Source organism: Apus apus (genome assembly GCF_020740795.1).
Source record: "Apus apus isolate bApuApu2 chromosome W unlocalized genomic scaffold, bApuApu2.pri.cur SUPER_W_unloc_1, whole genome shotgun sequence".
In the NCBI taxonomy this organism is placed as follows: Eukaryota; Metazoa; Chordata; class Aves; order Apodiformes; family Apodidae; genus Apus; species Apus apus.
Genome location: NW_026248896.1, coordinates 298053 through 311864, shown reverse-complemented (window position 1 = coordinate 311864; position 13812 = coordinate 298053). Strand labels below are relative to the sequence as shown.

Sequence of the window (13812 nt, the reverse complement as noted above, 5' to 3'; positions counted from 1 at the left end):
AGTGCTTTTCTAATGCCTCACCTTCACCCAATGTCACGATCTGGGTAGGGTAACCCAGGGAGATTCAGATTGGACCCCCTTGCTTTCTAAACTCCTTCTCAGAGAGGACCCCAGGTGTGGCTGGATCCAACCTTTGTCTCAGACCTGGCACTTCCAGGGAAAGTGATTAAAATGTCATGGTCCGAGGAAATGCTTGACTGTCCAATACCCCTTGATCAGATTAAGGTGAAACAACACTCAAGGTCTGTATTTGAATATTAGGTTTAATTAAAACTATAGAAGGAACATGGATACTTCAATTATTATCTTAGGCTGCACAATCATAAAGGCTGACATTTAGATCACAAGAGTACAATACATTTGTTTAAGCTGCACAACCTGAGAAAAAAAATTGTGGTTAGGCCTTGTGTTACTTAATGATGTTAGGGAGGAAGAGAGAGAGAGTAGAAGGAAATTTTAGAGAAATAGATAATAGAAAATCACCAGTCAACCGGCCAGCCAATGGGGGGAAGAGTTGGTGTCAGTGAGGCTCCCAAAGCCCACCATTGCAGCCCTGTTTTATAGGCCTAGTTTCCTTGTTTCCAAGCATGTTTGAGTCATAAGACTGAGCAGCTGGAGTTGACCTGCCCCCTCTGCCCCTCCATCCTTATCTCAATTATTGTGCATGCAGGCCAGGCCATATGCAGCTATCAGCATTGTCTCCATCCTCTCAGGCAGGCCTTTTGGGATGCAAATGAAACTTTGTTTAGGGGCTACAATGGGGTTTCAACACCAATTCCAGCAAGTATAGGTCCTGAGGGCTGGTCCCTCACACCCTGTTATCATCCCTCTGATTTAAATACAGATGAGAGGTCTTTTAAGCTTTTCTGGCTGTAGGGAATGTGGTATGGGCAGACAGGAGAAGAATTTGTGTTCTTGGTTATCCCTTATTCTTTCACTGTTGCCACCCAGCGTGTTATCAAGGAAGCATAGTATGAGGCAGCTTTATTTCCTACTTTGTTAAAGAGGTGAGGCCATAATTAATTGAATAGTGTAGGCTGCAAAGCACTGCACTCTTTTTATTCTGTTTTTTGAAAAGAAAAAAAAAAAAATAAAGTGTGTCTGCTGAGGGACATTTCCCTCTAATTAGATATTTTGCTTTCTAATTCTCCAGTGCAAAATAAACATAACTTCCTTGTAATGAAGCCCCCAAAGAAAAGGGGTGACTGAGATCTGTTGACCAGCCCACTTTAAAATCTTGCCCTTTGTTTTGGGGTTCAGGTTTGGCTATATTGTCTCATGTATGAGTCTCTAAAGCTTATTTTAAGCTGTCCTCTCTCCACAGTTAGAGTTGAAGAGAATGGAGTGGACAACAATCAAGGAGACAAGCCTTCAGACCGTGGGAAACGTGGACGTGGGAGAGGTGAGATGGTGGCATTGGTGTGGGACTGGCACCAATTTAATGTCCTGAAATGGAACTCTCCAATTTATTTCTTTAAATGCTTCTTTTTACGCGTTTGTTGGTTATCCTTTGATTCCATAAGCACTTCAGCCACCTTTAATTTAGGTACATCCCCCTCCCTTACCCCTTGTCATGTCTTGGTCTCAGAAAAACTTAAAAGAATTGACACAAATCACCATACAAATGTATGGTAATTTCCTGTGTAGCCGGCTGATGTGTTATGGCTGTGGTGAGCTGTTTTCTCAGGTTTTCCCAGATCGACTCATGCCAGCCTCCTGTGAGAGGGAGTGCACTGGGCTCCTCGGGATGTACCTTGGCAGCAGGAGAGTACAAGATTCCATCTGTAGGGCTCTCAAGGAGGGATTTCATGTGTACTTGTGCTGTTTCTTTGGGGTAGGTGGATCTAGTTGTCAGGCTTGTCTTCTGTTTTCGGTACCCAATCAGAGAAAGTACAAGACACCTTAGAGGCTTTTTGGTAAGAGAAAAAAATTGGCATGGAAGAGTCAATGAGAACTGTGGAAAAATAATACTGTGGAGTCTTGGGTATAATTCTGATCCTGTCCTGTAGAAGAGATAGGAAAGATGTTGATAACAGATTTGATGTGGAATCAAGGGATGTGTAGTTGGTTTGGATTTTCATGAGTTGGAGTGGAAAGAGGCTTATTTTTTCTTAAAGAAGGAGGAATGAAAATGAGTAACCTTGATACAACGCAGATTGTGAGGGTAACTGGGTATTAAATGAGTTAAATTGATAAAGTGCACAACAGAGCTAATGTACTTAATAAGTAATTCCGTCTTCAAAGGATTCTCTTCTCTTTGGAATATTCAGCAAGAGGTATTCAAAGACAGGCACATCCACATTCATTTTCTCTAGATCTACATCTTGAAGGAGTAGAAAGATGAAATACATGTAGCTTCCAGAGGGTTTCAGGAATAACTTGATTGTGCCTGTGAATCAGCAAATACTAAAGGGTGTGTGCAAAGAGGTAGATTTGCAGAGGAAGGTGTGGTATAGTTCACAGCTACATTTTTTTGTATGTTAACACTTAATAGATGGAATGTGAGTCAGTTGGTTTATAATTTTAGTATAAAGGATTATTTTATAAATATAAAGGTAGGGTTTGTTTTTTTTTTTAAATTGCTGTGTGAAACTTTGAGGTTAATTTCAAATGCAGTCCATTTTTTGTTTTGTAACCATATGACACTGCTTTTGTTGTCAACACTGTAGCTCTCTAGATTAATATCATATATCTCAAGCCAATGCACTAAACCATCAGATCAAACTGACATATCTGAAGAAATAGGAACAATTTCAACCAATTTCTGTTCACTGGCTTAGTATACATAGTATTACTCTATTTCTATTAAATATTTTAGACTGTACATTCATGTGAGCAAAGTATCTTAATGAAGTGTTCTTAACTGTGATAAATTTGTTGAATTACTTCAGGGTCATTATATCACAAGTGTGTTTATTCTGTGGCAGGAAATACCTAATTTAATTTTATAATGCAAGCTGTTGAAATCTGCAGGGAGTTGTATAAAGCTGTGTAATTCACTTCTCAGTGGTTCTGGGATGCATGACCTGCTTTCTTTGGATATTACTAGAAATAAAAAAAAGCTTCCTACCATTTCATTCAGTAGTCTATCTTTTCTGTTACACAGAAGAGTCAAATATGGCTGCTTTCTAGGGGAAGATTCACTAGGCCATTGTATTGTTGCTTCTCTGTAGAATAACCTAATTTTAAGAAATTATATGCACTGTATTAAGAAATTACAGCAGAAATGGGATTGACACTGTGATAATGTCACAATTTAACTCAGGATCAGCAATTAAACTAATTACAACAAGGCTCTCAATCCCCTCCCCCTCCCACCCAGGTAGGGAAATGAGAGAGGCTTCCCAGACTGAAAACTAAACTAGACAGCTTTAATTAAATACTAATGATAAAAGAAAATATGTACAAATATATACAAGTATGTGCAGGAATGTACAAAACCCCTATTGCCTCCCCCCACCCCCAGCAACTCCCAGCGGTGTACTCCCCTGAGCCAGGCAGTCCCAAGAAGTCTCAGACTGCTTCTGGAGCTAGTGGCAGAGCAGACAGGAGCTGAGGGTAGAGATACAGGGGTCAGGAATGCATGGGCTTAGAATGATAGACGGAGTCCTCCCTGGATGCTGGCCATGAACGGAAGAAGAAGGGCTTGACTTTTGTGATCCCTGAATTTATACAGAGAGGGACATACATATGGGATGGAATACTCCATTTGGCCAATTTTGCCATCTGTCTAGTCCACTCCACCCTACAGGAGGGTTGTAGATACAGCCCTTCTGCTCCTTTAGTGTCTGAAGCAGCAGATTCAACAAGCAAAGTGTCCTTGGTCTCTCAGCAGTAACTATAAACATTTGAGCATTATCAGTCCACTAGCTGGAAAACTTGCTGTTAATTGCAGCAAGTGTGCTGCTTAAAAGAGAGTTCACTGAAGAAAAAAAAAATCAGTAGAAAGAAAATTGGCTTCATCCTGGCTCAAACCAGGATAATCCGCTCTTTAGTGAGGGGAAAAACCCTAATACTGAGTATTTCAGCCTACTTGCTGTAGGCACTAGCTTCATTGTGCAGTAGATCTTCCATTAATGACTGTGTGGCATTTCTTGCAACTTTAGAGGGTAGCAGGTATACAGTATACAAACACCACTGTTTACTGGTATGCAGGAGATAAGGGATTTGAAGTAGATATGCTTTATTAACTGATTAACAGAAAGCAAAAATGCATCATAAGATGTGTTTCAGGACACATCCCAACAGGAATTGCTCTGCCTTTAATCTTTGATTGCTAAACTGAGGGTGTAAACTTTGGCTTGGAAAGGAGTCACAGACTCACAGAATCCTAGGGGTTGGAAGGGACCTGGAAAGACCATCCAGTCCAACCCCCCTGCCAGAGCAGGATCACACAGAGCACATCACACAGGAACGTGTCCAGGCAGGGTTTGAATGTCTCCAGCCAAGGAGACTCCACAGCCTCCCTGGGCAGCCTGTTCCAGTGCTCTGTCACTCACAGTGAAGAAGTTTTTTCTGATATTTACATGGAGCCTCCTGTGTTCCAGTTGAGTCAAGGAATTTCTTTTTTTAAGACAACCTTCCCATCCATCTTTCTTTTCAGAACTGCATTTCTTGAATGAGCTTAATTTAGATGTAAAAAATACTATGATGTTGATGGATAGTAATTGCATCAAAGTGATTATATTTATGTGTCAGTATTGCAAGGATTTGTAACTGTTTGGAATGGAATCTCATGAAGGAATTATGAAGGAAGTTGGTTATTTCTTTAGGATTGTCAGCTCTAGAAACATTTCCTCATTTGTGTTTTAATGAGCTGCAGCGTTATATACAAATTGACAAACTTTACAGGCACTTTTTATTTTTATGCTGCTATTTTGTACTGTTCTCAGATCTTCAATTATAAGTGCAGGTCCACTGTTCTCCACCCCATGTTGAAAAGAATGCAGTAGAGCTAGAAAAGGCTTTTTAAGGTACTGGGAAGACTGCATTTCTGGGGTGTGAGGAACAAACAGAATAGAACTTCTCCACCCGCAAAAGGCTGAGTAGGTTTATGGTAGAGATCTGTAAAATTTCAGCAGAGAAGATTCTGTGGGGAAATCAAGTGATTAAGCAAGTATGGAAATAAGGGAATATTAAATGAAATCAGTTGGTTACAGGTTCAAAATGAACTTATGGAAGTGGTTCTTCATACACATAGTTAACATGAGGAACTCCTTTCAATAAGTTGTGGGTGCTGAAAAATTACACAGAGATGTGACAATTTCATCCTAAAAATGAATCACAGCAATAAAAAGAAAAAACACTTGAGATTTTTGATGTATGTAAATTATCTTTGGCTGAGGAAGTCTGAGCCACAAACAGTTAAAGACCAGGAAAGTGTCCAGAGAAGCTGCACAGTTCTTGTATTCTAGTACTCTTCCCTGGTCTCCTAGGGGTCTGATGGGATTGATCTTTCAGGGAAGGGGGTATCTTTGGCCATAGGCTTGCCAATCTGGTACGGAGGGCTTTAAACTAGAGTTGCCAGGGGAGGGGATCGTCAATCCATCCCACTGCCACCTCTTAAAAGCCAATTTGAGTAAGAGATGCCCTGAGCCTGAAGAGGGAACACAGGCCAGCAGGAGAATACCTGAAATGAAGGATAGTGGAATCCCAGGCAATGAGGCAGCATCAATGGGGGCCCAACTTAAATGCCTCTATGCAAATGCACACAGCATGGGAAATAAGCAGGAAGAGTTGCAAATGTGTACAAACGTCCAGGGCTATGATCTTATTGGCATCACTGAGATGTGGTGGGACAATTCCTGTCACTGGAGCATGGCAATGGATCGGTATAAGCTCTTTAGGAAGGACAGGCAGAGGAGAAGAGGAGGAAGTGTTGCCCTCTACATCAATGACCAGCTGGAGTCCATGGAGCTCCACCTAGGGATGGATGAGGAGCTGACAGAGAGCTTATGGGTCAGGGTTAAAGGGAAGACAGGGGGTGGTGATATTACAGTGGGAGTCTGCTTTAGGCCACCTGACCAGGATGACCAAGCAGATGAGGCTGATAAGTGCAGCTTCCCATTCACAGACCATGATCCTCATGGGGGATTTCAACCACCCTGACATCTGCTGGAGGGACAACACAGCAAGGCACCAGCAATCCAGAAAGTTCCATTGATGACAACTTCCTTTTCCAAGTGATAGAGGAGCCAACTAGAAAAGGTGCTATGCTGGACCTTGTTCTTGGCAACAAGGACAGGCTGATGGACAACGTGAAGCTTAAGGGCAGCCTTGGCTGCAGTGACCATGAAATCATGGAATTCAGGATCTGTAGGGCAACAAGGAGGGTGCACAGCAAGCTCACTACCCTGGACTTCAGGAGAGCAGATTTCAGCCTCTTCAGGGATCTGCTTGGTAGGATCTCATGGCATAAAATCTCAGAGGGGAGAGGTGCCCAAGAAAGTTGGTCAATGTTTGAAGATTACCTCCTCTAAGCCCAGGAGTAATGCATCCCAACAAAGAGGAAGGCAGGCAAAGAATGTCAGGAGGCCTGCATGGATGAACAAAGAGATCCTGGACACTCTTACACCAAAAAAAAAAGTCTTCAGTGGGTGGAAGCAGGGACACGTAGCCTGGGACAAATAGAAAGTTGTCTGAGCAGCCAGGGATCAGGTTAGGAGAGCTAAAGCCCAGATAGATTTAAACCTGGCCAGGGACATCAAGGGTAAGAAGAAGGGTTTCTACAGGTACATCAGTGATAAGAGGAAGAAAAGGGAAAATGTGTGCCCTCTGCAGAAGGAAACAGGAGACCTCGTCACACAGGATATGGAGAAGGCTGAGGTACTGAATGACTTTTTTGCCTCAGTCTTCACTGGTAAGGGCTCTGACTACACCGTCCAGGTCACAAAAGACAGAGGCAGAGACTGGGAAAAGGAACATCTCCCCACTGTAGGAGAAGAGCAGCTTCAAGACCATCTAAAGAACCTGAATGTGCACAAGTCCATGGGACCTGACAAGATCCATCCGCAGCTCCTAAGGGAACTGGCAGATGAAGTTGCAATGCTGCTTTCCATCATATTTGAGAAGTCATGGCAGTCTGGTGAAGTTCCCGCTGACTGGAAAAGGGGAAACATAACTCCCATTTTCAAAAAGGGAAGAAAAGAAGACCTGGGGAACTATAGGCCAGTCAGTCTCACCTCTGTGCCCGGCAAGATCATGGAGCAGATCCTCTTGAAGGCTCTGCTAAGGTACACAAAAAATAAAGGGGTGATTGGTGACAGCCAACACAGCTTCACCAAGAGCAAATCCTGCCTGACTAATATGGTGTCAAACTGTGACAGTGGCCTTCTACAATGAGGTCACGGCATCGGTGGACAAAGGAACTGACGTCATCTACCTGGACCTGTGCAAAGCCTTCGACACTGTCCTGCATAACATCCTGGTATCAAAACTGGAACAGTACAGATTTGATGGATGGACCACTCGGTGGGTAAGGAACTGGCTGGACAGTCACACTCAATAAGTTGTGATCAACAGCTCGATGTCCAGATGGAGACCTGTGATGAGTGGTGTTCCCCAAGGGTGGATACTGGGACTGGTGCTCTTTAACATCTTTGTCAGCAACATGGACAGTGGCATTGAGTGCACCCTCAGCAAGTTTGCTGACAACACCAAACTGGTGTGGTTGTCATGCTGGAGGGAAGGGATGCCATTCAGAGGGACCTTGACAGGATTGAGAGGTGGGCTCATGCAAGCTGCATGAAGTTCAACAAAGCCAAGTGCAAAGTCCTGCACCTGGGTTGGGGGAATCCTAAGCTGGGTGGAGAAGGATCGAAAACAGTTTGGAGGTCTTGGGAGTGATGGTGAACGAGAAGCTTAACATGATCCAGCAATGTGTGCTGGCAGCCCAGAAAGCCAACTGTGACCCAGGCTGCATCACCAGCTGGGCCAGGGAGGTGATTCTTCCTCTCTACTCTGGTGAGACCCCACCTGGAGTACTGTGTCCAGTTCTGGAGCCCCAAGATAAGGGTGTGGAGCTCATGGAGAGAGTCCAGAGAAGGGGCACAAAGATGATCTGAGGGCTGGAGCACCTCTCCTACAAGGTCAGGCTGAGAGAGTTGGGGCTGTTCAGCCTGGAGAAGAGAAGGCTGTGGGGGGACCTTATAGCAGTCTTCCAGTGCCTGAAGGGGCTCCAGGAAAGCTGGGGAGGGACTTGGGACAAGGGCAGGGAGGGATGGGATGAGGGGCAATGGATTAAAACTGGAAGAGGGGAGATTGAGGTGAGACATGAGGAAGAAATTCTTTGCTGTGAGGGTGGGGAGACCCTGGCCCAGGTTGCCCAGGGAAGCTGTGGCTGCCCCATCCCTGGCAGTGTTGAAGGGCAGGTTGGATGGGGCTTGGAGCAACCTGGGCTGGTGGGAGGTGTCCCTGCCCATGCAGGGGGGTTGGATCTAGATGATCTTTAAGGTCCCTTCCAACTCAAACCATTCTATGATGATATGATAGTGTGGTTGTTTTGGGGGAGGAAACATTGTGAATGAGATTAACAATTTATTTCCACTCTGATACACCATGCATGTGTCCCAAACAGGACAAGATAGTAGATGAGATGTATATGCACAAAACAAGATTCATTGTAAAAAGTCTTAAGGGTTTAAAACTAAAAAAGGCATAAATCAGATTATATGAGTGTTAGGATATCAGGGTGGCAAAACAGGGTATTAGGGTAATAAAACAAGAAGGTATCTTAACAGTAAAATACACAATATTCAGTTAGTTGGCAAGTATTACATAACGGTTAACCATTTGAATACTAGCAACTTATTAATAATAGGCCTTATACTGGATCTAAAACATTATTAAAAATACTTAGGCAATGTGATAACACAACAATTGCAATCTTTTAAAAGCATCCTAAAGTCTTCAGGTTCCAAAGCTTAAAAGTTAAAGCTTTTCTTAAGATTTAAAGCTAGCTAATGAAGATATGAATAAATATATAGGGATTTGATATTTTTTACCCTTTATTTGGCTATGTCCAGGTGTCCCTTTCTCTGAACCTTTTGAGGAGTAACCAGTCAAGCAGGCATCCCTTCTGGAGTGGAGGTCCAGCACAACCTCCTATGGAAAGCGTAGAGGAGTCTCCCCAAAGATGGGACCAGTCTTTTATAAAATAATTGGCTGCTGTCATTTAACTACTTAGCCATACCTCAAAAAATCCTCTATTGAAGAACAAAAGGGAAACAGAGGAAAAAACCAAGAAAGCCTTTTTTCTTGCCAAGCAAATCCTGTTTAACTTTTCATTCTTGTTTTGTCCCATTTGTCCTAGCTGAGGCTAGGCTGAGCTGTGTTCCTCAACACAGGAGAGCAGCTGGCATTACAGACATCAACTTGGCCTTCTATTTGTACTTTCAAGGTTGTTACCAGTTCAGAGCTTGCTAGGCCCTTTCCTTTCCCATGGGAATCTTTCCACTCCAGGCCAGGGGCAGTGAAACTGAGAGACAGAGCAATTGAATCACAAAGGGAAACTGAGGCAGGCACACTGAGATAGAGCACCCTGCTACAGCATGAAGACTTGATTGTGTGATTATAAGTGTAGTGAACTCTGTGGGTTTTAGCAGAAAGAGAAATCTTGTCCCCTGCCTGGGTATAAATACTGATTTCTCTACAATTCATTCCAGAAAAGAAAAATGTAAATGGAATAAGCGATAGCTAAGGTGAATCTAGTCAACTAAGGGAGATATGCTGGAGAGCATGAAAAAACCCAACAATACAGTTGAACAGAGATACAATATTAAAGGAAACAAAACCATATTTTAAATAGTTCATAATTTAAAATTATGTTGGTGCCATGTTTTAGCCAATACCTGGGTGACAGATTCTCCATTATGCCCCCACTACTATCCCAGGGGAAGATAACAAGGGGAATAAGGAAGAGAAACCTTAAGGTTGGGAAAAAAGAAACTAGAATAGGTATAATTAAATAATAAAAATGGTGAATTATATCAAAATATCCACAAATATGTAAATATATTCAAAGATATAAATGAATATGCAAATACATAACCCACACTCCTCAGTTGGCAATTACTTCCCTACCAGACAAGTCCCAAACTGGACTTGGCAGCAGATGGGGATGCCTGAGTCCAGGGTCCCAGTGACACTTTGCAAAAAGCCTTGGAGTAGCCAAGCTGGTCCTACTCAGGGAGGTAGGGGAAGACAACCTATCTCAATGAACAGTTTTCTTCTCCAGCAAGAAAGCAGGATACAGGAGCAACACAGGGAAGGATAGCAAACAAGCAAGCCCCAATCCAGCTAGCACTAGAGGGGCCAGAAGGTTCTCTGAGGAGCCATTTTATACTGAGTACCATGGGAAGCAATACTATGTTTAGTCCATTTGAGGCACCTGGCCCATCCTCTCCCCCCACTGTAGTGGCCACACAGATAGGCTGGCAGCAGCTGGTGGGGTCCCAGAAGGTCTCAGGTTAATATGACTATAGGAAATTTTTATCCTGGTATTCTCAAACCAAGATAGCTGGATAAGGGGTAATAACAGGAATGTTGATCAGAATAAACTTAAAACATGGTTTCCTGGAACAGAAATGAGTAAGAAATGCTGCCTTGATAGTTTAGGCTGTTGTTTGTAGATCCAAGTGTAAAGGAATATGAAGAAATGTTAGGGTTTATATGAGGCAGGGCAGCAATTTTATTCTTTGCCCGATGTCCATAATTTGTTTTTGTGCTCAATATGCTGATTGATTGTAAGAAAGTCTATTCCTTTAGACTCACTAGAAAATGTAATGAGCCACTGCCAAGTCACTTGTTATATTTTTGTGGATAGATAGAAATATTGATAGAAGAATTGCTGATTGTGAGTTACCACAAGGAAAAAAAAAGAAACACTGATCATTGCAATTTAAACCATACATACATGTATTTTTAGAGTAGTGTTAAAGCTATACTCTTTATATTACAAGCATAAACTGGTGTTACTGCTGGAAGGAATTGGTCCTGTCTGTCTCCTGGTGCATTTGACCTTCATCAGAGGATTTATCTAAGTTAAAAACTAACCAAAGCCAAAAAAAAAAAAAAAAAAGGCATCATGGTAGCTGGGGAAAACAGGGTTTTTGGTGGCTTATCCTGGTGTAAGGGTGACTGGTTTTCTGGCATTTAGCAAGTAGAGAACTGGTTTGGAGAGCTGATCTAGCAGTGAATGAATAATTTAGTTTTCTGATGGTGGTTTTGTGTATGTGCAAAGCTGTCGGTGCAGGAAAGGGAGCAGAGTTTGTGATCACTGTTGAAAAAGATCTCAGTTGTAGTAGTTCTGATTTCAATGGGTTTAAGCTACTGTAGGATTGCATGGTCAGAATTTGAGTCTGTGCTCTGAATTGTGGTATGAAGTCCCATTTGCTCACAGACCTTTTAGTCACTTAAAAAGCATCAAGAGTTTGTGAATATCGGATGTGCATTCATAGTTGCTTCATGGCTAACTTCTCTATGTTAGAAGACTGCCTTCTTGATTTAAGGCCATATTTTAATTTCAGCAGCTTAGAGAAGTAACTTTCTTAGCATGAAAATTTAAGAATATATTAGTGATCTCGTGTCAAAGAGAATATCAGCCCTTCCCACTGGCATCTTGCATTAATGACCATGATTTATGAGATTCTGTGTCTGAGTTAGGGTGGTCTTTCAGTGGTGAGTACTTATTGTTCCATATCTTGAATTAGTTCTTTGTAAGCGTCTTTTCTGGCTTTTAATTTAGTGCTTTCTGTAACCCCACTGGTTTGATACCTCACTTTTGTCTTCATTAGAATTTTTTTTTTAGTTGCATTTGTTGATTAAACTTAATTTCAGTTTTTACAGATGTCGTGGGCCGGTGTTGGGGGGCTCCCGGCTGTCAGGATGTTCCCGCGACTTCCCCCCCCAATGTGGAGAGGTTTGGGAATGAGCCCGAGGGTCACACGTGGCGTTCGCCTCTCACAGAGGAACGGCCACTGCGGGGCCGTGTCTTAGAGGGGAGATTGGAACACCCTCCCACCACGCTCACAAATTGCTACTGAGACCAATGTTTAGTTTACGAATTAATCGGTTTATTAAGGGTCAACACAAATTAAGGGATCAAGGTTCAGGAGAGGTTGTCTAGGTGTATATCGGAAAAGGGATTCAAAGGTGCTATGGTCTTATCAAATGCACACTCCGAGGAGGAGTGTAAAATCAATGGAGTGAAAGGGCAGGAGTTGAGCCCGGCAGGAAAGTTAGAGTGAGTGTGTGTGTCTGTGTGTGTGTGTGTGTGTGTGTGTGCGTGCGCGCAGGCTCGGCAGGAGATCCGTGGGGGGGCCGGCTTCCCGGTAACCGGGGCGACCCCTCCCAGCAGCAGCAGCTGCGGCAAGCACGGCTTTAGTCCCGAAGCAGGGGGCGAATGCAGGCTGGGCAAGCTCCTACTTTGGTCCGGTTTGGTTTAGGCTGGGCAGGCAGGGTCCCCCGGGGAGCGGGCACAGATGCCCCCCTTTCCGCTTCTCCGGGCAGCGGTTGCGGGGCAGCCCCCCCTTCCCTCTCGGCTCCTCCGGACAGCGGGGCTGGCGTTCCAGGCAGGTCCAGGTACTGCAGCAGGGTCTCGTTCCGGTCAGGCAGAGAGCCCCGGCCTGCGGATCTTGCCCTCTTTTATAGATCAGAAATCACTGTTCGAGAAAGTATCACTGTTCAAATTAGCCAATTAGCACTGGCCAGGTACGTGCTCTGTTAGAGGCATCTTTAACCTGTTGTCCATTTTTCTGCCAGTTATCATAACCCTTATGCTGTTTTTCTTGCTGTGGAGTTATCTGGTAGAGCAAGGGGCCTGTTCCAGTCTGTCCTTGGCTAAATCAGTAAAAAGGCGCCGCTCTTGCTTTGCTGGCTTGAAAGGCATTTTGTTTAGTCTTTTGTGGGGGGAGAGAAGATGGACTGTTCCCCACAACAGAAAACATAGACACAGCTTTATTAAGCTAAGGGAATCCACTTGAAATTTAAGTTCAGGATTAACTTTCAAAGTGATCTGGTATTGTGCTGGTTTGATTGTGGCATAGTTCTGGTAGTGGGGGAGCGGCCCCAGGAGTGACTCCAATAAGAAGCTGCTGAAAGCTCCCCTGGCTCCAATTCTGGCACACCTCTGGCCAAGGCTGAGCTATAAGAGACAATGGATGTGCTTCTGCAATTAACATATTAAAGAAGGGAAAGACCTCAGGGCAGAAGAAAAGGGGAGGTGAGAGCAGAGGTGAGAGCTGTGCTGGAGCAGAGATACCAAGGTTGATGAGGAAGTAGGGGGAGGAGGTGGAGGTGCTCAAGCAGAGGTTCCCCTGCAGCCTGTGGTGAGATGACAGCTGTGCCCCTGCAACCCATGGAGGAGCACAGTGGAGCAGCCTGTGAAGGGCCATGGTGGAGCAGATGTAGACCTGCAGCCTTGGAGGACCCTGCACCAGGGGAGGTGACTGTTCCCAAAGCAGCCTGTGACTCTGGGCAGCCCGTGCTGGAGCAGCTCCTCAGGGACTGCACCTTGTGGGAAGGACTCATGTCAGAGGGGTTCGTGGAGGACTCTCTCCCATGGGAGGGACCCTGTGGGGAAGCAGGGAAAGAGTGTAAGGAATCCTTCTTCCTGAGGAGGAAGGAGCAGCAGGAACCACCAGCCTGTGAACTGACTCTAAACCCCATCCCCCTGTGCTGCTGGGGGAAGGAGGGAGAGAAACCGGGAACAAAGGGATTTGGGCCTGGGAAGAAGGGAAGGGTGGGGTGAGATATTTAAGATCTGGGTTTTTTTTTTTGGTCTTTGTCCTGTTTACATCTGATTAGTGCTAAACG

At 44.1% G+C, this 13812-nt stretch overlaps 1 protein-coding gene across 8 annotated transcripts in view; it reads left to right on the top strand.

The window, feature by feature from the left end:
- Positions 1-13812, top strand: part of LOC127396380 (ubiquitin-associated protein 2-like) — a 114414-nt gene that overhangs the window by 26269 nt on the left and 74333 nt on the right. For all 8 annotated transcript variants that reach the window (XM_051643993.1, XM_051643992.1, XM_051643991.1 and 5 more), the window contains exon 7: positions 1325-1402. In XM_051643993.1, coding sequence (XP_051499953.1) covers positions 1325-1402 — 78 coding nt within the window. The remainder of the gene's footprint in view (positions 1-1324; positions 1403-13812) is intronic.